This window comes from Notothenia rossii, assembly GCF_949606895.1.
Source record: "Notothenia rossii genome assembly, chromosome: 1".
Lineage (NCBI taxonomy): Eukaryota > Metazoa > Chordata > Actinopteri > Perciformes > Nototheniidae > Notothenia > Notothenia rossii.
In genome coordinates, this window is record NC_136912.1 from 87,622,218 (window position 1) to 87,648,553 (window position 26,336).

The window sequence follows — 26,336 nt, forward strand, 5'->3', positions numbered from 1 at the left end:
AAAAAGGGAGGGAAATATATAGAGAGAAAAACTGAGAATAAACACTGTGATTTCTTAGTAGTGAATTGCTTTTCCCTTATAGAGGACAAAAACGGCTGTAAGACGGACAAAGGACAGCAATCCTTCCAGTCTGGGAGGGCTGTGCGTGTCCATCTCTGACATCAAAAGCCAGAGTTCCTGGGAGCCCAAAGGGACTATTTGGAGCCACGACAGGCCTGAGGGAGGGCCCGGCCACAGGTGGTGTCCAGCAGCTGCTACGGGTCTGAATAGACAAACACACAATGCCTGCCCTAATGCACATTCTCCCAACATACTCAGTCGCACACGCGCCATCCTACTGTATGCATATAAGTGCATGCCAACATGATTGTGTCAAAGGAAAACTCGAAGATAGAGCCACAAGTATGCAAACGCATGGCACAACATATATATGGCCCATACTATAACATAATACTGACAGACACACCAAAACACACACACACGGAGATATTCCCATCACAAATATAATCCACTGCTGAGCCTAATGATGCATACTGTACACACAAACTCTTACACCATGCTTTGGTTTAAAAATATTCCAGCATCTGGTCTGCACACATGCAAGCATGAAATGTCCCTGTTGCTCAAAACCAGCGGAAAATCAAGATTCCCTCAATGCAATGGTATAAACGCACAACAACATATGCAAGCATCACATAAATCAGATTAATCAAATGTATCGCGCACACACACACATAGGTGGACACACAAAAAAAATGTTATAGAATAGAATAGAATTGGGAGGCATGAGACCCTCTTTAATGGTCACACATGCCGAGCACACGGCACACACAGTGACATTTGTTCTCTGCTTTTAACCCATCCTAGTACCAGGAGTCTAGTACTGGGAGCAGTGGGCAGCTATTGTACAGCGCCCGGGTTACAGTATATGCTCATGATCACCCATTCCCACACCCACACAGATTCCTGAGGAAGTCAACTCCAATGCGGCTGTCCATCTTTCAGCTTTAATGCCAGACACACACACACACACACACACACACACACACACACACACACACACACACACACACACACACACACACACACACACACACACACACACACACACACACACACACACACACACACACACACACACACACACACACACACACACACACACACACACACACACACACACACACACACACACACACACACACACACCAAGAAGGGAAACCCCGCAACTTAACACATTTACTGGCTGGAATTGACTTGATTTCAGGGTTGTGACAGTCTACACCGCAACAGATGACACGGATTTCGATCAGGCATTTTAAAAGTTGAGCCCACATACATAGAATTTTACGCTTTTTATTGGTGTAATACTAAAACAGCACCGGCTTAATTACATGGCAGTGCATTGTCAAATTATCTACAGTACGTACAGTGTAGTACAAATGTAATTATGTTGAAACATGGAGCGGTTGTCTGCTCGACATTTCTTTTTCCTGAAGCATAAGCAAAATTCCCTCGGTTATGCAAGCCAGAACAACAAACTAATAAATATGGAAAACGCTCACTAAACTTCCCAGCGAGACTACCCAGATGAACAATTTATCCTGGATTCCAGAGCAATGAGGCAACAAATTAAAACAGGCATTAGTGGTGAATTTGAGCTCTCTTACTGAGTAACAAGACACATGACTGACAGCAACGTTATGCAAACCCTCCCACAATTGTCCCTTTCATTGGTCCCAGGATTCAGACTTGTTGCTTTCCAAATGTGTGACTCAAGGAAAGGGAGAGAGTTAGGTCTTGGTGGGTGGCATTCAACATAAAACTTAAAGGAATAATTCACCCACAATACAATCTTTTGTGTATCAAGTGCTCACCATGTGTTACCTTTTAATACTTGAAGACTTTTTCTCACACTTTTTTTACATTGAAGAAAAAAATCGAAATTGAAGTAAATGGGGTGCATTTCACAAACTCTCACACTACTCTCATACGTCTGATTTATCTGGTCTTATGCTCACTGCCTCTCAAATCTGCACAAAGCTTTAACTGTATTTGATTTGCTTTGTCCTTTGAATTCACCAGCTCTTTCAGTCCCTCCATTAAAGTAATTGCTATCCAAATGGTCATTTAGTGGGTTAAGAGTTCATTTCTCCATACCGGAACAACCAAGAATTCACATAGGACACAGCAACGAAGATGCAGCTGGAGCTTCCAACCACCTCCGCGTGTTGCCTATTAACATCTAGGAGTGTCATGTGACCCCTAACTGTGCCCTAAACTGAATCAGCTCCTGTCTGATCACCACTGTTAGTCAAACATTCAGCTCTGAGTCTCATGAGACCGTGGCTCCTCATCTCTGTCAGTGTAGGTTGATCTGGTGATGTCAATAAGGGCTAAACAACCGCCAGCTGAGTTCATATGACCCTCTTCCCAGTTGAGTGCTAGGGACTTTGTTGTTTGTCCAGGTTTTTTTAGATAGAGTGAAGGGGGGGTGCATCATTGTACCCAGGCCCCCCCCCCCTATCACCCAACTGTAACCTTCACATTCTCCAATCCCTTGAGCTGACACATTTCATGGCTGCCATAAAGACGAGACACTGCCCTACATTTCCTATGAAAGAGGCCTAAATAAGGAAACTAGGCCTACTTTCTTTTCCAGTTTTTAGGAAAATATGTGAGACTTCAAAGAATAATCCACCAGTTTAGTATTGCACCGACGTAAGATAACGGTGGACAGTTTTCAAAAAGTACCAAAAATAAGTCAGCAGAACCAAAGAAATTGTCGTTTTAATCAGGCAAAAAATCTGTCGTTTGTTAAAGTGACTTTCAAAAAAGACTCTGCATAGATTCATCATGAGCTTTATACACATTTTTCACATCCATAGAAGTAGCATCTAAGATCTGTACACATTGACTGTGGATTTCCCCAATAAGAGCTTTTACATTTCATTCAAATGTATGTCGAACACGTCGAGGGGTGAGAAAAAGTCGGTTTAAACTGCTTGCATAACCCTGAGAGTGAAGCTGTGATTTGTGAAGTGTCTAGAGAAAGATTAACAACCTTTCTGTCTGTTTATCTCTCTCTTTGCGTTGGTTGTGTTGTCCACAGTGAGTTAAGATGATTGATTTAGGGTGTGTGAATGTTGTCAGGGATTTCGACTCCACAGGCAAAGAGTAAATAAATGCGTTGCACATTTGGCTGCGTAGACTCCGTAATGCTGATGCATGGAAGTAAGGTGGGTGGTTATTTGTCAATACTACAGGCCTTGTCTTGCCCCTCTGTGTTCAGAAGTAATACTGTATATCTCTCATCGTATGACTCCTGGAGGCAATAAAAGAAGAGCCTGTTTGAAATGATTGTTGTGCCCCGTTCGTATTTGTCTTTCAGGAGGCATGGGGCGGGGGAGGGGGCAACTCTCAAATCTGACAAATTGCTGAAAATTGCCTTCACACAGTCATTCCTGTTTGGACACACTTGGCACATCTGGTTGTGATCTGGCAACAAAAGTGCCGTGGCGGAGGGCTCAGCTCTCAGAGTGGTGCCACATATTCTCCCCTCCTCCCCCTCCTCCTCCTCCTCCTCCTCCTCCTCTTCCTCCTCTCTCTCCTCTGCAAACATACTGATGTGCATCCCTCTCTTTTTCTCCCTTTTCTCTCTCTGTGGGGTGCTAGGAGCTGATGGTGTTTGTAGTGATGCTTGGCAGTTATCCCCGCTACAGCATTCCTGAGCTCCTCTCCGATTTTAAGGGCATCAGTGGGTTGTAATTGAGGCGTCTGCAAAAGATGAATGCAGCCCTGTGACACTGCAAGCAAGCAGCACATCTTTTCAAAGGAGAAAGCTGCTCACAATCTGGCAACTTTAAAGAAAGCCAATAAAAAGATCGCAGAGATAAATTCTCTGTTTGGCACGATGCTGCACACACGCCTCCACACACACACACACACACACACACACACACTCACACACACATAGTTCAAAAGTAGAGCATCCCAATCTGCAGGGATCTCTTTGTCTGTGCGTGTGACTCTGATCACAGTGTGTGGTGCAGCAGCATCATTCAACAGCCTCTTATAAATCCTCACTTCATTGTTTTACTGTGTAGTCTTTACTAATCTGTGCGCCCTGGACTACATCTGCTGGGATGACTGCATGTTTTCCATGTTACTGCTGCTCGTGTTATAATGTCTCCATGGAAAAACACATGACATGAATACAAAATAAGTTGCTCCGTTGACTCAAACTGCTCTGGAAAAAGATGCCAAGCATAGCGTCCAAAATGTTTGAGTAAAACCTATTTTTGCCTCCACAAAACACTTGATGAGAGATTCCTATGTATATTCTTTTGTAACATATGTGTCAAATAAACATGCATTGGACTCTGAAGTAGAGGAGAGGTCATGGGTAAATACTCAGTCCTGCAGCTGTGTGGCTGGGAGAGAAAAAGTGAGTGCACAGCTGCAGACCGAGGCCTCCGCTTCTCAAATTGCTCCTGCCTCAGTTTCCTGCCCTCTTTACCGACCAGGCCAAGCCAGGCTCTTATTAGACCCACCCCCACCTTAATAATCCATGATGTCACCTTAACATTACTTTTTTTGTTTTTCTTCTTCTTCTACTATTTTTTCATGCAGCGCAGCCCCCATTGTTTGTTAAATATTAACAGGTGTGGGAGGAGAAGCGAAAACATTTGGTTAAAGGTTGCTCTGTTCCCGTTCGTCCGTCTATCTGTCCATCGACTGCTATCACCACATCTGCTTCAGTTTTGACTTCCCCTGGTTTGTTTGTCCATCTGTATTTGTGTTTCTTCCCCCCCCTCCTCTTCCTCTGTCCCCCCTTCCAGTGGAGGGAGGCTGAGGAATGATCAGTCAGGCTTTGATGCCGCTGGCCCCTGCCCTGGCTTTCCACAGCACATGAGCCCAGGCAATTACGAAAGCGCTCCTAGCCGACTGCTATTACTCTGTAATGCTCCTGTCTGGAGCAGGAGGAAGAGGAGGAGGAGGACGACGACGACGAAGAGGAGAACGAGAAATGTTTGATTGGATACAGGAACACATATGAGGCTAAATTATAATCCATGATTGTCTAAATATTCTAAATTAAGTGCGTCCGAGCCGTTATAAGCAGCTCCCTCATTCAACCACTCTTCCTTGACCGAGAGAAGAAAGTGTAGCTGCTGCAGCGCACATGTGGCAGACAGGAAGTGCTATAGCAAGGGGGGGGGGGGGGGGGGGAGCGGGAGAGATGATGGCCCCTTCATCCCCAGCAATCATTAGACAAGACTCCAGAGGAAGTCAGAAATCACCACTCCATATGATCCATACTTCCCGTCTTCCCAGAAAAATAGGAAGAGAGCTTTCTGAAAAGATGTAGTAATTGTGTGGAACAAGTGAATGCACAGCTGGGGGAAAGCCTGTTATTCAATGTGTGTAATGCTCTGTCTGTGCACCAGCCGTTGGGAATAAATCATAAGGATCATCTCTTTGGTTAGGGAAATGATGCTCTGAACTGACAGTGACCACTTGCTAGGAATAATGCACAGAGATAAGATAAACAAACAGGAGACCTAAAGAGCATATTACTACCATTTAGGTAAAGTGAAAACAATTATTACTATGTCTCACCATTTGACATACTTTATTGGAACATTATGCTGTCATTATTAAAAGAGAGGTTATGGCTACTATATTAATTTCCTTTTAAAACATGGTTTGATAATAATATTCCCACACTTCAGTTAAAGTTGTAGAAATCAAATCTGACCTCATTCGGCTTCTACAACTGAGAATCAATCAGAGCTGGCAGCAGCGAGGATGTTTACTTGTCCAGAGAGTTGGAAAATAATTGCCCGTTCATCATTTCATGTTGTAAATAAAAAGTTCTCTATTCTCAGTGAAGCTTGGGAGGTATTGGAACGTGATCATGTTATTGTTATATTGTACGAGGTATCGTCTTTCTTTGCAATGGATTAGTTTAAATCACAACAATAAATGGGCTAATCCCTGATATAAGATTCTACACTTGCTTCTGCTATTTCTCTTTTTTATCTAAAAAGACAAAATGCAAAGAAGTGGAAAAGGTCCAGAATATAACAACAGAGATTTAGAGGGAAACAATAATGCGTAAGCCAGCTTTCCCAAGACCTAATAAAGTTCCAGGGTCCCTCAGACTGACTGATAGGAAGGCCATACTGTAAACTATGAACAATTATTGGTTACGCAACGGCCATTTTTATATGCATTATAAACAACGATGTTTGCTATATGTTTTAAAGAAGACATGACTCGTTTTCTGCCCAAACCATGTTTTTCATTAAGTGAAAAGTACCATATTTTCATTTCTGATTACTTTTACGCTTACAATTTGAAATAGTATGTAATCCTTTCTGTTATTTTTTACAAATGTTGTTCCTCAAGCCATTCCCAATCCGTCTCACACCAGGATAGGCTAATATGCAGAAAGAACCTTGAATTGAATATAGTATTAGTAAATATCTATTTCGCTGGGTTCATTCCCTTTCATATTTTGACGTTTCTCCAAAGGAAGCCAGAGAATCACGTATTGATTTCCTTAAAGCAGCTGGGGGGTAACTTAAGTGGTAAAAGTGATAAAAGAAGAAATATTAAATTGTATAGCTTCAGTTCTTCCCCACAGGGATGAAGTTTACTGTCCATCTTTTGATTCCTTCCATTATGGTTTTAAGAAGATCTGGTGCATTTAACTCAACTATATTTCAAATAGGGGATCACATTTTAGTCCTTAGTAGTTCATGCCTTTTGGCTTCTGCAATTTCCTACAATTGGAAGCTGCTCGCCTGCATTACTGCAAGACTTGTGATTCTGAGTCAGTGAGTGAGTGTCCTCTCCTCTGCTGTGGCAGCTTGAGGATGCTTTTGATTTGTTGAATCACAAGCTTGTCCTTTCACCCAAGGCCATTGCTCTCTGTGGGCCTGCAGCTGACCGAGGGCTAAAGTAAAGTCTGTTTGGCACCATGTTGGATGATGAGTATTAGGGATGATTGAGTAGAGGGATTACTCTGTGTACAATACTGAAAATGCCCCAAACTTTAAAATAATAAACCATTATGATCAGAATATTATTAATCTTTTCACATATGGTGAATTTAATTATGTCATGTATCATAACTGAGACTGGGCTGTGCTGTCTTGGTAGACAAAGTGCATGGCCAATGGCTCAATCTCATTACATTTAACACACACACACACACACACACACACACACACACACACACACACACACACACACACACACACACACACACACACACACACACACACACACACACACACACACACACACACACACACACACACACACACACACACACACACACACACACACACACACACACACACACACACGAAACAATAGAAAAGCTGTTTTTAAGACTGTAGATCACCCTGCCACCCCCACCCTTATCCACTCTATCAGCCTCCGCCTCACACCTGCTGTGTGCCGTGAGAGGAGGGAACAACTGGAGGCATGGACAATGTGTGTGTCCATTTGTGAGTGTGTGCATGTGTGAGTGTGGAAGAAGGAGCGCAACTGGGCATGCAAGCTCTTGTGTGAATGTGTGTGTTTACGTGTGCACAGTCCTACGAGAATGCATCAGTGCTTGTGGCACAGGGAATGGCCTTAGCTCGATTTAACTCCCCACTGAATGTCACTGTGACGCCAGTCAGACTTTGTGTGGCCGCATACCTCCATGATATCCAAGATATGGAAAAAATGTGTGGACTGGTAAGTATTGGAGATTACATGGCTCCTCTTAGCTCTGGCCTCAATAAGGCCTCAAATCCAATGGTGCCATGACGCTGCAATTTGGGGCTTTTGTCTTTGGAAAAACAGAGAACCTTCATACCATCTACTATCATCACTCTTTGACTCTTTGCATGAGTACTTGTGTGTGCCTGAGAAACTGCTGGTGGGTGCGTGTGTGTGTGTGTGTAAAAGAGAGGGGAGGCATGAGAGAGGGATTATATGTAGAAATAGCAATGGATCAACTGAAACACAACATTGAGTTGATTTTTTAATTGCCTCTCGCCTGCAATGAATGGCCGATGCAGCTGTCTGCGTGAACAGCTGCTCGTCTCAAAAGACAGACCTAACTCTGGGAGGGAGGAAAGAACAATGTTGGGTGAATCATATTCAGCCTATGAGGTATTTTGCAATTTCACAACTTTAAAAAATGCGTGCAGGATTAAGAATCACTTTTATTGGAAATTCACATCTGTTCCAAGGCGCATTTCCCAGGGAGCTCGCAAAGATGCATTTTCAATGCTGTCTGGGCAAGAAAGAAACAGTATGGTGTATTACTTCATAAAGTAAACTAAAGCAGACAATGTTTTTTTTCTTCTTCCAGCTTTGTTAATGTGGAACCTTTGAGTTTACAAGTTGCAATTTACAACTGTGGAAGAACCAGGGGGTCTGAAAGATTTGATGGAGCAGTCTGTATGGATTTCCTGCAGAATATTTGTCAGACTTGAATTAAGTACTGTTGTTTTTTCTCTCTCTCCCTTAGCCCGAGGCCTTGTGGCTGACTACTCCACATCTATAAATCACCAAGAACGCATGCTTATATCCCGGAGCGAGTGCGCTGAGTCAGTCTGGCAAGGTTAATCACATTCACATCTCCTCGGCCTGTTTGCAGCAGCCAACTGATAACCAAACACACATTACGGGGCATGATCCCTCTTGTTTGCGAATTCTGCTCATATCATGCTTTTACAGTGACGCCACATGAAAGAGCTGGATTTGGGTGAAGATGAGGGTTCATAGTGTTTTGGTGATTGTATCCAAGCATAAACAGCGGTGTCCCGGGTGTTTGGACAACAAAAGTAAAGGCAAAACACATAAAGAATTGCTTTAAAAAAAGGAGAGAACCAGATAGCAGAGGGGTGGGGCTGGGGTAGCAGTGGATGAGGATCGACCATAATAACAGACAGAGGTCTCATTCACGTTGCACACATGCTCGGCTTACACTGGGGCCAATGGTCGGCTGCACTCATATCCTTCTGTCTGTGTGTTTGATGGACTTTAAGAGAATATGGGAAGCGTTCCAAGTGTGACACATGGTTTTTAAGCCTATGAATACAAGCAGCATAAGTGTAGTAGAAGTGTGGGTGTGTTTGCAAGTGTTCATGTTGCAGAATATGGACGCATGTGATTGTGCTTCAATCTTTTTTCCATTCAGTGGTTTGTTTTTTTCCCTCTCTCCCTCTCTCTTCTCAGAAGTGCCCTACCCAGATATGTGGGAATTAGGCCACATCGCTCACTACCATCCTACTCTAATCAAAGTGCCGATTCTTGAAACAGACAGCTGTTGTCATGTGCCTTGATTCCAATGGTTATCTGTCCCTGTGGCTGCCCAAGTTCTTAGTAGGCCAGCTGAAGTTGTAGAGAGAGCAAGGGTTAACAACGTCTGCTTATTCAAACTCCAGTCAGAGCAGTGCTCCAGTTCACAAGACAGAACAAACACACTGATCCAAGGTAAGTTCCTTTTTTCTCATCCTCACATTCATACATGCCTGAACATCAGATAATAATGAATTCAAAATAATGTTGATAGACACATTGTGTGCTTGTTTTGAATTTGACTTTTACTTTGTGAAATGCTAAAAATGATTGTCTTGAGTTGTATTATCGTTATTCACTAACACCTTGTAGCGACAATTAGCAGGTGTCCTTTAGAGTGTGATCGCTTATAGCCACATAAGGAATTGCTTTTCTTTAAAGCCAAACTAAAAAAGCCAAGAGGGAAAAAACTGCCATATCAATTTCCCAGCACTTTTATTTGGATGTTTCTCCACCTAACAGATCTGCGTCCAGTACATAGCTGCGAGTCAATCAAACTTGATTGATAGAAGTGAACACTCTTGCCATGTTTCTCCATCTTTCAGGGCCTTCAATCCGCTCAAGCAGCAGGGAACATTCTCCAAATGCCTTCTTGGCTGAAATTTGGTAGATAGGAATGGCTAAACGTATACACTCATGAGTTATTGTCTACCTATCTATTCCTGGTTCACGGCAGTTGTCTGGGTGGGCCGTGGCAGAAACAATACCAACTGTTGCAGACTAACTGAAGGACACACTTTATTATTACAAATGCATCTGCAGATTAAGCCCCGAGCCGTCAGGTGTTAAGGGCAAACGGTTGAGAGCACACAGCGGAAAAACTTCAACCAGCTTTAAAGACGCAGCTCATCGGGATCAAAGTTTGAGATGGGATTTTAAAATCCAAACTACACAACATTACCATGATTCCCCATATATACGGATCTGCTCAAATCTATTGGAATGCAGGAGAATACATTTCAGGTATATATTGAACACTTAAGTCAAATGTATGCGAGTAAAAACTGCTTTTAGCATTTGGCTAGCAGTCTTTTAATGTTATTGGACTGAGTTGTTCTAAGTTAATAAAACAAACGTTTCAAATTGAAAATAAATCTAAGGTAGAATTCAAAATGTCTTAAAACATGAGTCATCATTTAAAGTGGAAACATTATAAGATGATAGTATACGTTTAGAAAAGTAATCCCTGAATTGGTAGGTGCAGAAGTATTGCTAACATTTCAGTTTTCTCAGAGCTAAGAGAGTTGTCATAGGTCATTACAAATCAATTTGTTGCCTGTTTCCATAAAACATCATGGCTCGGGTGACTGGAAGGCGGAAGCGTGGGAGTGTGGTAATGAACAGAGAAAGACGAGGCATGTGCAAACACAGTTATGCTTTAGAATAAGCTTCACAGGGCCCAGTGAGGCCATACATTGAACTGTTGCTACCCAATGTTTTACTTTGAAAGAAAATATAAAAAAATGAAGAAGAAAACTATTGGAGCATTTAAGATGGGGAGAGGTTTAACCCTGAAAACTCACACCAACAAACATATATGCAGGGTTGGGGTCATAGGTCAAATGGGCCTGAACTCTCTCCCTTTAGGCTGAGGACATCAGAGGTCCCTGCTCTCCATTTATCTTACCCATCATCCCTCATCAGGCCAGGGTGACCCCGCGACCCTGGAGCTAGGGTTACCTGTCTATTCATGAGCACGGGGCTTGACGCTGCGTCAATATTTGTTCTGTGAGAAAGGAGGGAGTAAGAAAAGAGGAGTTTGTGTCAGTGTGGTCAAGACACTTAATATATACCATACCATATACAATATACAATAACTTATTTTATATTAAAACGAATGAATAAAAGTATATCCTCGGTTTGTTACCACTCAAAAGTTCAAATTTCTGGCAGGGCAGGGCCCCGATTGGTCGACTTTATACTCAGATGACATGCAAGTGTGATAATTCCTGTTTACTCAGAGACAAAGATCCAAAGGAACTCAGTAAACAGATGCCTGCATGGATACCAATTAAAGGGGATACCTATAAAAACACTCCAAAAGCCCCCCTTTGTGTGCTGTCAGCTATCAATCAGGGTGCCGTAAGTGGGATCCTTGAGAGGAGATGCTATCAGCGCTGCCCCGTATACACTCACACCACAGTTTCCCTTATCTCCGCTGAGATAACAGATCCCCTCTAACAGCAAGAGGCCTGAACCAGACACACATGATTTCTGCAAGTCTCTCCATCTCCCTCTCACTCTCCGTCTCAGCTGGGCAATAGGCCACTTCATTTCAGACAGGGGCCCTCAGTAAAAAAAACAGTCAATTTGCTCTGGTTCCTGTTTAAAATTCAATAAGCTCGTCTCTTATATTGCAACCGTGTGGTGCTAGCGGAGGCTTCAGAGGGCACGTGCTACTTCTGATCCCAATCTCTGATGTTATCAGCCCCCAGAAGAAACATGATACATGTCTCAGTTGACGAATCTAGATGGGCATGAAATTGAACCAAAACCAGAAGCGTGACACATCAACAATTTCCTGCAACTGTACTTTTTTATTGTTGTGTAAACATTGCATTTCCGTAAAAACTAAATGGATTAGGGTTTATAGCCCTCGCTGATAGGGAAATGGAACCGATGGTTCAGGATTGCGAAATAAGTATTTTCTTTTAAACATGAAAATGTTTTTTAAAAAGTGCAGTAAAAGGCACATCATTTATCAGGATATATTTGAATATAAATGTTTTAGTTTGAGGTATTATGTAGGTTATGTAAACGTATTACCAGCAGGTGTTGACAAAGCACTGCATGTTGACCATGTTGCGGTTAACATATGTTTGGTCGATGCAGTTCTTTTTTCCTTGGTTTGAGGACAGCGAGCTGAAAAGATGGTCCTGGACTGGCCATGTTTTTCGGGCTTCCACCAGACCACAGCACGTTGGGCCTAATAACAAAAACAAGCATCCCGGTGTGGAGCTGGTCCCACAGTGTGAGGACCTTAATGAGGAACATGTGGAGCTGCCCAGACACACAGTCAGAGGAAACCCAATCCCCTTTTTTCTCCCCCTTCCTTCTCCCTTCCCCCTTTCTACCATTCTTTCTTTCTCACTCTCTACCATTTCTAAGTTTTTATCATGAAGCAATTCTTTAAGATCCTCTGTTATGGTCTCTGTCAGATATATGTTTAAAACTTAAACACTCCTCTAAGGTCCGTAGAAACACCCTCTTAAGTATTTTTTCCCCCCTCTATTGTACCAGAACAAGTGACCCACTGTGAGCAGAAAAAATATGCCTTGTTTTAACCGATACACTCTTTTAGTGCTCCCTCTCTCGCTCTCTCTCACTTTGACTTGTTTTGGAGTTGGTAGTATATACATATTGCTGGGTCATGCAATGCAATACGCTTATAAGGAAACATGGGAAGAAAGAACTCTTTCTCCACCCATCAAGCCTGACAGGCGGTCTCTGAGTTTCTTTCATGGGCTGAATTCATCCTTACCGTCCACCTGGATCAATTAACTGTTTGCTTCAGTGGTCCTCAGACCCGCAGTATGAAACCTCAGTTCATTTAGTGGACAGCAGCTTATTGGGCAAAACTATGGCTGTTTTCTTTTGCCTTTACACTTAGGCCATGGAGATGTTTTATTTATTTCACTATATCTAAAACTGAGCATATTCTTATATTCAGCTAAGATACACGACATAAAAAATAGCTTTTCTTTTGCAGGAAATGTCATCACTCACTCCTGAAGAAAAACCCTGTAACAGGTGAGTCTTTCATTTTAATTTGCTGTAAATATGTCCAAGCCATCAATAGAACTGCCTTCTACACTGCGTCACTGTTGGGGTTGTCATAGGGAATAAGAAGTGTAACTTGTTTGGTGAGATTTAAAATCTGACCATAAAGTGCAGAAATCAGATCAACCAACCAAGCTTCCAAAATTAGCTGAACAAACAGAGTAAGGTAGAGCCCTCTGGGGGATCAACTTGGCACACTGGATCCAGTGTGACAGAGGCCCTTCTGGCAGCTCAGAACAATCCAAACGTTCCACTTGGGTTGAGCTGTCTTCGTTTCCCCCTCCACTATATATATCAGCCCCACATCAACATGGGCCTGTGAAGACCTTTCACAAGACTGACAGGCCACCTGAATCACACAATTGTGTGGCCGGAGGAGCCTGCATGTGTATAGAAAAACCAGTGATCCAATAACTGTCTGGGTTCACTTCTCCCTCATAAAGTCAGGAGGGAGGCGCAGAGGGAGACCCACAGCTTCAAGCCAAATGTTCCAGCTGCACCAAAACAAAGCTTTAACTTTTATTCTAACTCTGAAAAGCAGGCAAACTGTGACTGTTTTTACAGCAATGTTTTAGTCAGAAATTGCTAAGTGCATTCAATTTCTTTATTTGCATGGCACAAAAAACACAGAAGTGTCTCAGGAAAAAGGCTGAAAGCCGGCGAGTGTATGTGCCTTGCAGATGGTCCGGCCTCAAAGCAGCTGTGTAAATGAAAGACGGAGTGTCGTTGAATGAGGTGAGAGAGATGGAAAGTTGGCCACAAAAGGAAAAGAGTAACAAGCAAGTTGCTAACAAAAAATGTAATGGAAAAATGAATAGCACACTAAAAATTGCAGAGAGAAAAGAATCATGTCAGAGTATTCTCTCTGAAGTGACAAAAACAGACAATGCCTATTTGTTTTGGCAGGTAAAACACCACTGTGAAGCAGAAAAGAACAGATTAACTATAAAAGCTAATCAGTATATTGAAGGCAATCCCATGGTTATCACTATAATATCTGGAGTGAGAAAACAACAGGTGGCAGAATCCTGCTTAATGCTGAAAACACAAAAATATTTGTCCTGGTGAGGTGTAGGGGGTGAGGGGGGTAAAGACAGTTGTCCCCGAGTGCTTTAGTGCAAAGAGTTAAAATGTGTACTAGTCGGTTTCAACTCTGAATTAGAAAAGCTGCTCAACTCTGAAAATACTGAATGTCTCTATGTTTAAAACTTAGCAAATATATTCTGTATATTTATACATAAAAGGGCGGTTATAACACTGTTATAAACACAACACCCTGTGATCTTTAATTATAATCAGGGCAATTATAACTTCATACCGCCCCCTCTGTTGTTGAATGCACTTTTCCTCTGTCCTGATCCCCGTAATTGCCACTACATGTAAATATAAAGCGGTTAGTGAATAATTAGGGTTTCATTGGCCAGCAATCACCTCTGGGCCCCGTCTCCACTTTAGACCCCTCCCTCGTAGAGCCGCCCTGAAGACAGGGGCCCCTTTTGAATGACAGCGCTTGGTAAGGAAGACGAATTTTTGTCTGATTTCCCGCAGCCGCAGCGTCGATGAGAAGCAGTCGAGGAACTCCATTCTAACTGAATGGATTGGTATGGGGAGAAGCGGATTTCAAATCACGGCTAAGCTGCAGCTTTTGGACTGTGTAACTTTGACGATGGTTTTACTGTCGCTGCTGTTTCGACCAGGTATGTTGTTTGCTTTTTCAAAATCCCTGCTCCTCCACTCCTCTCCTGCATGCATTGCCAAGCTGAGTCCCGCTCTCCTCGCAATGAAGGTGGAAAAAGTTAACTTTTTCCTCGCGTTGTGTGGCTGAAATCAAACCCTTTTAACAGCTTGGAAGTTTCCTCACTCACACAACCTATGTTTTGAGTGTTTTGGTGTTTAAAAGAAGGAGAAAAGCACTTTGTTTGAAAGTTTTCCGTCCGCTGCGGGGACAAAGTAAAGTCCTGTTGTATCCCAGCCTCCAGCCAACACTTGTGCATCGCTGCTAGCCGAGCAGCACGAGTTGACTCATTTTACGGACGTCTTTTTGAACATATTTCCAACCATTCTCGCTTAAAACAACGACACCGAACAATTTGTCAAGAACCGCTTGACAGTTACCACGTTTAACAAAGCACTTGTACCGCTTCTGCTATAGTTTGATCAAGTTATGTGAGATACGGCTTAGCTCCGTGTTAGCATAGCTCGCTAGCAACAGGCATCCAGCACCCGCAGTCAAAGCAAAAGAAAACTAGGGAGCTTGTTTTTTTACCGAGAAAATGCTGCAAATCGGACACCAAACCGTCACAGTTAAAGTCCTGAGGGCAACTTTAACATTTAGGTTAGACTGTTTTAATCCTTGGCAAAGCTTAGGGCACCATGGTATTTTCCCTTATTCATGCTTCATTTATTAACTTTGTTCGCTACCATGCATGGGGGTCCAACTTGTTGGCCTCTGAACGTGTTGGTCGCTCCTCTATTCCGGGGGAGATCAGAAACCCCCACTCCATCCCAAGAGCATGTTGTGTTTGGATTTTTGGAGTTGATTTATTTTATACTTCGTGGACATTTTCCCATACGTTTTTCCAAAGTGTGTGTTGAAACACGTCACACATTTTCTCTAGGGAGTTATGTTTTTAAAGTTGGGAACTATTCTGAAACGGATATTCTTACAGAAAATAACAGATTGTAACATTTGTTAAGGCTTGAACTGCAAAACTTCATATCTTGATACACCTGATAAAATGTTAAGATGATAAACAAAAGACACCTCAGGTTCTTTATTATTGGGGTACTTTTTGGTAACTGGATGCTTGGTGGAATAATGTAGGTTTGTTAAAGTAATGTAAAGTAAATAATAACTTTATAGTTAGTGTACGGGTGCAATCAATATGATAAATATCTCTTTAAATCGTGCTTTCACCCTTGTTTTGTAGTCATTATAAGCTGGCTCTGAGTTTAGTAAGGCACTAGAAATATTCAGTTATGTTAGTTTGCGACCTTCAGACGATGTCCAAGCCATCGGGGAAATGTCTTTATCTCTAGCTCTTAATATAATCTACTAATCTGTAATATACAAATACTGTCTGTGTGGCCGTTTAGCTTGTTCCTTCTCTGCTTTTATATTCACCACACTTGGTAGTCTACTAAGTGCCAGATCATAAAGGTCCTTTGGGGAGATGCACAGTTGTTGATGGCTGTGCAGGCAGTGATTGTCCGAAAGTGTCAATCACATTGGTGACCTCGCAGCGAGACGGGAGAGGTCTGCTGGAATTCAAAGGAGGGATGCAGAATGCCTCTAACTTGACATCTCACACTTCATCCCCGTTTTTATCAGAGCCTGTGTTAAAGTGCAGACTGTGAGTTGCATTAATCATTTCTCATGCGCCCTTTCAGTGCATCAGACTTATTTGAAAGAGAAGAAATGGTGCAAAAGTATTTGGGTGCACTGGTGTGAAATATCTGTACTTATCTTGTTGTCTTAGTACGCACTGTTGGGAGATAAGATGGGGCTTTGGAGCAAACTGAAGATTATTCTGTTGCAATAGTAGATACGTCTGTTGCAACTGATTTGTTTTTATTCAGGAAGAGTGATGGATGTGTTGAGGTTGCTGCTAATCTGTAAAGGAAATTATATCCGCTTTTTAGATACAAGAAAAATAGCTGCAGTTCTTTGTTTTCCCAAATGATAATTATCCCGCTTGTAAGTCATATGAACAATACACCCCAAATGTAGCTGTTACCACCCAAATATAACATGCTGTGCTCTGCTGCCTCCACCAGCCGCCCTCTAGCTTCCAGTTTGGACCCCCATTTGCAGAACAAGTGTGACTCTTTGGGATGTTCCTCTTGAAGTAATCTGCCCCCCCCCCCCCCCCATACACGAGCCCTGCCGTGCCATGTACTGTAGCTTAACGCACTTCAATTACCTTAGCAACAGCCAAACCACATTCAACACCCTCAGGCAAACTAACACAGGTTGGTTTTCCTCCTACAGTGAGGCTACATGCTATTTCTGTGAGGGCTGGTTGGAGGAAATAAGATTTGACTGACTCCAAAGCACAGTGTGGGATCATGGCCTCGTGAGCTCACGCATTTGGGTTTTAATGGCTCTCCTGAAGGAGGTAAACTTGATAGTGGAAAAGTTTTGACTCTGCCTCTTGTGCCGAGGTAATATATCCATAAACGTCACATTGTTTTTTAAGGATCTTATTTGTAGAAAACATGTTGTTGTTCAGATCGGTAGAACTAGTCAGCAACATTCGGGCAGAGAGGGAGGTAACTGATGAAAATGAGAAGAGAAGCAAACATTTTCACAGTAATTGTGATGCATTAATGAACTCGGTTCAAAATGTTGATGCTTCTTGTTTTTGTTTTCCAGCTCACTGCCAGCAGTGTCGAATCCAGCGCTGCAATGCAGAGTATGTGGCTTCGACCTCCCCCTCTAGTGGTCTGCAGGAGGACGTGGCTATGGATGTGGACTACTGCATCGCCTTGAGGGCCTATGCTCTTTGCACCCGGCGGCAGGCGAGGAGCTGCAGGGGGGACCTGGTCTACCACTCGGCCGTCTTCCGCATTAAGGAGTTATTCTCTCAGCATAACTGCTCCAGCGAAGGGCCCACCTCCTCCGCCAAGGTCCCCAGTACATCTCGGCCAGCCGTGTCGGAGCTGTGCGACTATGAGAACCGGGTCCTCATGTCGGGCTCAGCTGGACAGCAGAAGAAATATGCCCACTGTGGATTATTCGGAGACCCGCATCTACGGACTTTCCGTGACGAGTTTCAGACCTGCAAGGTGGAAGGGGCGTGGCCTCTGATTGACAACCGCTTCCTGTCGGTGCAGGTGACCAATGTGCCTGTGGTCCTAGGCTCCAGCGCCACAGCAACCAGCAAGGTAAGGATGTGTTGAGTGTAAGTGATGCAATGATAAGTCCATTGATTATATTTTTTTGGGGAAAATGCCAAATATACTCTGGTTTCTGATTTAGAATATGTGGAAGCAAAGAGAGGATTTACTGAGTCATGATGGAACAATTGTCATATCAGTCAATGAAGGCCTGCATAGGTAAATCTCAAACGTTTCGCAAGAAAAATGTGCAAAGAAACCAAGAACAAAGTCGGGGACCCCTCTGAAAATAGTTTTGCGACCCTTGGTAGGAGGGAGTTTTTCTCCCAGCAACACCTCCAACAACATTAGGAACAATCACTGATTATCGTTGGATTTGAAACGAACGGCAAATTAGCAGGCGTTTTTTGAGTGCTGGCTTTTTAGCTCGAGTATTGCCATAAAGTATCAACATGTGAAGTTAATCGTCATTCCACGGTGCCTCTCGAGCCCCCAGCATTCCTCTTGTCTTGGAGCTCCTTCAGATCTATGAGGGAAAAGAGAGAGGAGGGGAGTCCTTCAGCGGTGTTGAATCACAGACATGCTTGAGCGCTCTACCTTTAACACATGGGTGGTCATATGCTAGTGATTAGGCTCACTCTAACATTTTCCTCCACCGCCACGATCTGGAATGTTTTTTCACCCCTCTGGTCAAATAATTAACTGGGTGCTTTTTGAGTAAATATTGATAATGTGGAAAAATAAAGGAATAATTGGACAGCAGCTTGGGTTTTTTATTAGCCTAGTGAAATAGTCTCATTTTGTATGCTCTAAATGTTTTTAATTTGTTAGAAATTCTATCATATCTCTGTATTTGGTGCTGAAAGTCACATTGGTATATAGGGCTCCCCAAACATATATCATGTCCATGAAAAAAAGGTTTATCAAGCATTTTTTAAATGTGAATTGCATGCTTAGTAAACTCGTTTCCAACTGTCAGGAAATGTTGTCCCTACAAAACCAATGTTATATCAGCAATTTGAGAATGATAAACTATAATACGATGGATCTCAGAACAAACTCTATCAAAGTATTGGCGGTGTGTTCAGAGACTAATGCAAACCTGTAGTGTGGGTGGGTCTGTGCCAGCACCCGCATGCCCCCATCATGCTTTTAGAGTTGTTTGCAAATGCCAGACTTAAGACAGGAAATCATCCATCAAATACAGCATCCCCGTAAGTGTAAACGTGACCACAGCCACCGCTTTGTCAAGATACTTTGAAGAAACAGAGGTTAGGCCCCAAATTTTCAAAGCTCAGCTGGAATACAAATCACAGTCAGTCAGCGAGTGCCTGAGTAGAAGTGTTGGAAGATGCATGAGGATTTGAGGCTGTTATGAAACAGTGTTGTTTGAGCCAACATTCAATGGAGTTATGCCTGCAGTTGTATTCTTTTTTTTAGGTAACCTCACAATGGTTGTAATTGTGGTTTATTCGAACAGTTTCTATACTTGTATAGTATCTAGTGGACCACTGATAGCAATCACTGTCACTCTTTAAAAAAAAAAGGCTAGTGTTTGCCGTCAACACCTACCACAGCATTCAAGAATGTTTGGTTTCCTGCTGCCACCTTGTGGCTTTGACTGGTACTGCTCTTTTTCAATGAATTATGGCATATTTTCCCTGCTAGGATGCGTTTCTTAGTGTACGGACGACATTTATTCAAACTGACACATTCAATTGTGAAATGTTGGGATCGGCCTTTTCAATACTGATCATATTTTTTCTTCTAATTTCAGATCACTGTGATCTTCAAGTTCTTCCAAGGCTGCACAGATCAGAAGGTGTACCAGGCCACCACAGTAGATCTGCCATTGGCCTTTCAGGATGGGAGCCGCAGTGGTGGTGAAAGTGGCAGCTTGTCCATCGTAGAGCGCGGCGGCTCAGGAGTGGGCCGGCAGGTGAGGATCCAGGCCCGTTATATCGGCACCTCCATCATCGTCCGGCGCGTGGGCAGCTACCTGACCTTTGCCATCCGCATGCCAGAGGACACCCTGGACTTTACGGAGGACAATGGCGGTCTGCAGTTATGCCTGCACGGCTGCCCACGCAACGAGCTCATCAAGGAGCACACGCTGGGCATTCAGAGTCAGCAGCCCCGCCTGCAGGGCACCAACACAGAGCTGGGGCCTCTGCGGCCCCCTCACCAAGTCTACACAGTGGAGCGGGCCACAGCCAGGTGTAGAGAGACTCTGCAGGTGGAGGACGTGTACTTTCAGTCCTGTGTGTTTGACTTGCTGACCACAGGAGACCCTGAGTTCTCTTTGGCAGCCTACGGGGCTCTGGAGGATTTAAAGGCGCTGCCGCCGAGTAAACTGAGGCAGAATTCCCCCAGGACTCCTCGAATTTACAACGGAGGAGCGTCGCACAATGCAGCAGCCCACAGCTCCCTCTTCTCACTCGTACTCCTCATTCTGCTACTTTTGTAAAAGATTCAATATAAATGATTTTTTTTTTTAAAAGAACAAACATGGAGACAAACAGAACATGGAAGCATTACCAGCTTGAGGAAAGAGTGACTAGAGCGCAGACCTATACATTTGTATTTTTTTGGGGGGGTAGGGCAGTTTGTGAATGTTGTGTATTTTTTCAACTCCACATTTTCTATGTCACATCAGTTGTAAAAAGACAGAAACACATTAAAATAGTCAGATTTGGGTCCAGTACTACAGGTTTCAGGTCATTGGTTTACACCAATCTTTATCAACTCATCAATGGGTGTGCTGATGTCATGGCAGTTCAACAGCATTGTGTTTTAATGTAAATAGAAAGGTCATTGGTGCACAACCTTTAAACACTCCATGTATGAAGCTGCACATGTATCTGCAAACAGTATGTTAACAGTTGTTCTGCAGAGCAATAGCCGCTTTCACACCAAGTACTTTGCCGTACTTAGTTCCCAGCACTTACTTCCTCCATGGAACTAAAGAGCAGATTGCGTTCACACCGGAATAAGTCCCTGAGGGAAGATTACGCAAATGAAGCGGCTGACGTCACTTCTTCTTCTTCTGCTTTGGGTTTACTGGCAAGCCGCAAACAACTTCACGGCGTATACTGCCATCCGAAGTCCCCGGCCAGAAGTCCCCGGAGTTTGGGACTGGCTTCAGTAGAAGCTGCTGGGACTCCCAGGTTTGCAATTCGCCCAGCCAATCAGAAATTAGAACTTTCTTCTCCCCAGGAAAGTACCTGCTCTCTAGCAGGGACTGAAAAGGGGGGAAAAGTTCTCATGAAATATGTTCTCTTTTTGGTGTGAACGCAAAATCCCAGGAACTATCGGAACTAAAAGGGAAAAGTACTCCGGTGTGAAAGCGCCTATTGTGGTTTCTACATTCTGTATTATCCAGTGATATCAATAGCACTTAACAGTTTTATCAACAAGTTGTGTGTATTCAAGTGTTATTTCTATGTCTATTTCAACTGTTATTTCAGGAAATTGGTATTCTAAGTGCACAGGATCCAACAACTGTATGTAAAAACTACCTATCCATAATATACGATGTGTCGGTTCGATATTCAACAGTTCTCTTCTGTGAACCTCGGGGTGTTTCTCAATGTCGAGGAAGCTAGCTTGGTAGCCGAGTCAGATGCTTCAGAAGCGAGGCAAGAATCCCTCCTAGCCTCGGAAAACAAAGAATGGTGGAACAGGTGTGCAGGTGTGCGTCATATGCGAGGCCCCGCCTTAAATGGAGCGTGATTTCTGCCAAAGATTTGGAAATTGGTCCGTGAGCAAAGCATTGTGGGGATTTTAAGACCTCGGAGTCTACACATGTGCGGCCTTGAAATTTCTCGCAACGGAGTACGCCAGCCTCGGTAGAATTCCAAGTATGCTGGACATTGGAACAGTCCTTCGGCGGCACTCTGTGACGTAGTATCCTTGAAATAGTGGCTCTGGAGCAGCCTTCCTCGACATTGAGAAACACCCACTCCCTCTTCAAGCTGTCTGGCTTCCAGTTTTAAAAAAGGTTAAAAAAAACACAAATCTTTATATAATAATATATTAAAAGAGTGTATATAAGTGTTTTATATTGTGTACATTCGCCTGTGTATAGATGTTTTAACTGTTGTGTTTTAGTAGGTTATTTTGAGACATTGTAAGAAAAGTAAACTAATATGCGTTTGTAATTTTCTGTAATAAAGTATTGGACACTCCTGACAACGGTCTGTTTTCCTCTTTTTGTCGCACTGGCTGCTGGTATCTAGGCGAGAGAGTTTTTCTATCACATCAAATTAGGGTTAAACATTATATCGGAAATTGGCGAGGCGTTGAACATAACACTAAAAACAAAACGACTATAAATAAACCAATATTTAAGTACTCGGTTCTGCTTTTACTGTATATTGCTTAAATACAAAAAAATGAATTCATTACATCATACAACATTTTGAACAAAATGAACTGAACACAAAAGGCATAAATAAAATGAAGTGTTGTGATGATAGTATCATAAGAAAACTAAACTTTAAAATGTAACTTTCTTTCAACTTAGTCAAAAAAACCTTTAGTGTAATATTTCAGTCTTTTTAGGTACAGGTATTGCGCGAGTTGACATCATGAAGATAAAAAACGATGCAGTATGCTGCCCTACATCAGATCATAGTAAATTGTGAACAGAGCTTGAATCTGTGCTTTCATTGCCCTTATAAACTAGGGGTTGTACCTGGAAGGAATATGGCAACACATGCACAGTTGCTGGGTCAAGATGACACGCAAAACAGGAAAGCTTTGAATAACTAATACTGTGTTTTACAAAGTGTATGCTTGTAATGCCACATGTGTCCTGGTGGGGTCCTCAGTCCATAAGGCCTGCCAGCTCACAGACAGTTGTGACAGGCTGCCTGTATAGCTGTAGGGATCCACAGTATGTTCTTAGTCCCCTGTGTAAATGTTACCTCTGAGTGCTGAGCTGGCTGCTGGCTTTGCTTTTGTCTGCCAGAGCGCTGCATGGTTCCAAATAGGATTTAGTCTGGTTTAACACCAGGTAAGAGTCAACACACGCGTGGTGCTGATATTTGCACTATACACGAACAATGAGCACTATGATTAGAAGGATGTGATCAGTTTCTATCGCCATCAAAAATGCAATTAACAAAGCTCCTGCACACTTCTTATGAAGACATTACGAATTAATGCACTATAATTAGTAGATGTAGATTTAATTTATATCTTGAATCAAGTTAAAAGGGTCTTGGTCCTTTTATTACTCTGAATGACAGAATGTTTCGTCACACATGCAATCATACTTAATCTCTCCATGTCCTATATCTTCAAATAAAGACAACAGCACAGTGAGCTGCGTGGTTTGGAAGGAGCTGGAAAAATACATTTGTTACTATTTCCACCCTATTTTATACCCTTATGTTCAGCACTTACACATTTCAAATTAAGTCTTCTTTGGGTGACTGCATCGAGTCATTGTCAAAGGAGTACAAGAGAGATGCAAATAAGGGAAAATCACAAACTTCGTAGACCGCTTTCAAAAAAGCAGTTTCTTGTCAGGGTCATGAAGAAGGCCGAAAAGGGTTAACATTATCGAACATCTTTTATCTTTCCTTTCACATGAATTATCTAAGACCCCATATGTATCTTCAGAGCCTTTGGAGGGGACTGACTTAGTCTGACAGGTTGGGAAATGCTGGATGAAACTAGCCAACTGTATAAAAAGGGGTTTAACTCACCATGAGAAAATATAACAGTAAAATGCAGCTTACACATTGTTGCATCAGTACTAACAATCTACAAATGGGTACTTGGGTTATCTTTCGTAATGTTGTAATATATAATGGATATAATAGACACAGGGGACATGTTACTGCTGAACCAGTAGCATACTTTACATTATGCTGATAATATTTATGTGCTATTTTACTTCTGTAGGGATTTGAGTCCAGGACTTCTTATAAAGTACTTTATCATAGTTCTATTGCAGCATGTCTCAATCAGCATTGTTGTGATTTAGCGCCCCTACATTTAGAGTTCAACTCCTTTATATATTGACAAATGTACTGTAACGCTACCTCTACACGTGCATTTGTCATTACTAGTAATGAAGGATCAAAAACTAGCCAGTCTACAACTGTGATAGTACAGCCAAACATCAAGCAAGTGTAAGAACACAAGACATACCAAGGCAGTTAATAAAGTTACTAACCTGGTTTTGGTGCCCTCTCGCCTGGCTCCAGTTCTTGCACGACACCGGCGCCTCTCCACACAACAGGACGGAAAACCTCCTACTCCCTATGGCTGAAAGCTTCTGTCCAGGCGGTATAAACGCGAACGATCTCTAGGGCTAGCTGAGCTAATTAGCTAAGTAGCTAATTAGCTGACAGCGGCTACTGTTAGCAGCCGTTAGCGGTTAGCGTTACTTAGCAACAAGCTAAACGCATTGTCCATTAGGAAACTTCGTACATCACTGAGTCGAGTTATATGATCCAGTCTCAACAAAATTACCATGGCGCCTACACACAAAGTCAAGAACAGCAGATATGTTGACTTGCAAAAGCTGGAAAAAGCAAAGGTGGAATTGATAAAGGCTGCATTTCATTTAGGTACGCCAGTTTCAGGGTTATATTATGGTGCAAGGCTAGACAAAGCTTGGTAGTTTACTTATTAGAAGGGACATTGTTAATGTGATTATTTACACCTGTGCTTTAAAAGGTCAAAAGTCCTGCTGTGAAAAAGGTTTTGAAGCCCTTATTTAAAGGTTATATTGATAAGAGTTGTGTGTAGGAAGAGGCTCGTTGCTGCTCGCAGCTGCTGCGATGAGCAGACAGGCTTCCGCGATACAGCGAGAACAAGCGAAACTCATCCTGAGCACACACAAACACTCACAGCCGAAGTAAAAACAATAAGTGTGGCTTGATATTGAGTAAGAAAAAGGTTTATAACGCTGTGAGCATGGGTCTGCGGAGAGCATTTCTCTGCGATCCCAACGTAGTAGCCCGAAAAACGTTAACCCATTTAAACAGTCGTGGTAGATACCTTGTTTGTTTTAAACATCATAAATACACAAACAACAATGAATACTTTCAGGTTGTGTACCCGAATCTCCCGCTGGTCCAAACAAAGTAGGAACATCATCGTTCTTCAGTGCCCTACGCTGTACATATCTGGCATGAATCGCTGAAAGGTTTGGGAAGCTTTGTTTCGTGAAAGGCTGGCAGAGGCTGTGTCCTCTCTGGGTATCCCCACGTCAAAGTACCCAGGAAGTAAACAATGGAAAATAAGAAATCTCCAACGAGGCGTTTTGGGGCAGCATAGACTGTGTTAGAGTTTTACTCGCTACAGGGTGTACTTTGAGGGTTTTTGACTCTGCAGACCGTTTAGATTTAGATGCATAAAAACCTTCATAACACACAAGGGGACGGGTAATAACCGGAAAAGCATGACATGGGACCTTTAAGAAAGTTGCAGAATCATAGTTTCATTAAAAAAAAAAAAGATACTATGTTGAATGATAACTTAAAACATGTCATTGGGTCAGACATTATCATTGTATATTTTACCTCTTTACCATTGTGTAACAAATAGGGATGTAACGATACCAAAAACTCACGGTACGATAATATCGCGATAACAAGTCCACGGTACGGTATTTATCGCGATATTGACTAATAAAGGGAAGAAGAAAAAAAAATCTGAATTTTTTTTTCAATAAAACATTTTTTTCCTCGGAAAATGTTTTTTTATTACATAATAAATCTGATTTTTACAGCATTTTTGTAGGATAGCAGTATTTTAAAGTGTCAAAAACAAAGTGACAGTAACAGACTGGAACAAGAAAACCAGTGTTTTTGTACCTACTAGTACTACCAAACAAAGTAAGCATTTTCTTTATGCCACTGCATCTCACAAATAAACAAGGACATTTAATAATCAGACCCTGCAATAAAATAAATCAAGTTTCACTTTAGTTTTTCAAGTTTTTCAAGTAACTCAACTCAAACTCACTAGTCACTCACTCAGCATCATCAGACAGGTTTTTAGGCATATGAGAATGTCCACATTTCCAGGTATTTATAAGCTGGGATGTTTGGGCATTTACAATATCCCCTGCTCTGGAAAAAACTCTCTCGCTTGGTACTGATGTTGCTGGGACACCAGTGGTCGCGTTAACCGAATATTTTATTTAACAATGACGGAAAAATCTGAAAGCAGTCTGTCATTTTGACAGATTAGAACAAACTCGGAACAGCGCCAACGTTTCCCCGCAGCCAGGCTCTGGTATTATGCCGTGTTATGCATGCCCTCCAAAAGGAAATTATATAGTTTCCAAACCGTACTTTGCCGTACAGATCAATACATGTCTG

The 26,336-nt window shown here is 42.5% G+C and overlaps 1 protein-coding gene across 1 annotated transcript; it reads left to right on the plus strand.

Annotated features, from left to right (window-relative positions):
• The first annotated feature begins 9,360 nt into the window (after nucleotides 1-9,360).
• Nucleotides 9,361-22,154, plus strand: rgmd (RGM domain family, member D). Its single transcript, XM_079676131.1, has 5 exons — nucleotides 9,361-9,507; nucleotides 13,082-13,122; nucleotides 14,701-14,849; nucleotides 17,528-18,039; nucleotides 19,769-22,154. Exons 2-5 carry the CDS (start codon nucleotides 13,085-13,087, stop codon nucleotides 20,456-20,458), a joined length of 1,389 nt encoding a protein of 462 aa, XP_079532257.1. The 5' UTR covers nucleotides 9,361-9,507; nucleotides 13,082-13,084; the 3' UTR covers nucleotides 20,459-22,154.
• The last annotated feature ends 4,182 nt before the right edge of the window (nucleotides 22,155-26,336 follow it).

Bases quoted from the DNA above. Each gene is read 5' to 3' on its own strand.
- rgmd (XM_079676131.1), top strand. From the start codon at position 13,085: ATGTCATCACTCACTCCTGAAGAAAAACCCTGTAACAG. The intron at 13,123-14,700 runs GTGAGTCTTTCA...GATTTCCCGCAG, and splicing joins GAAGAAAAACCCTGTAACAG to CCGCAGCGTCGATGAGAAGC. The intron at 18,040-19,768 runs GTAAGGATGTGT...TTCTAATTTCAG, and splicing joins GCGCCACAGCAACCAGCAAG to ATCACTGTGATCTTCAAGTT.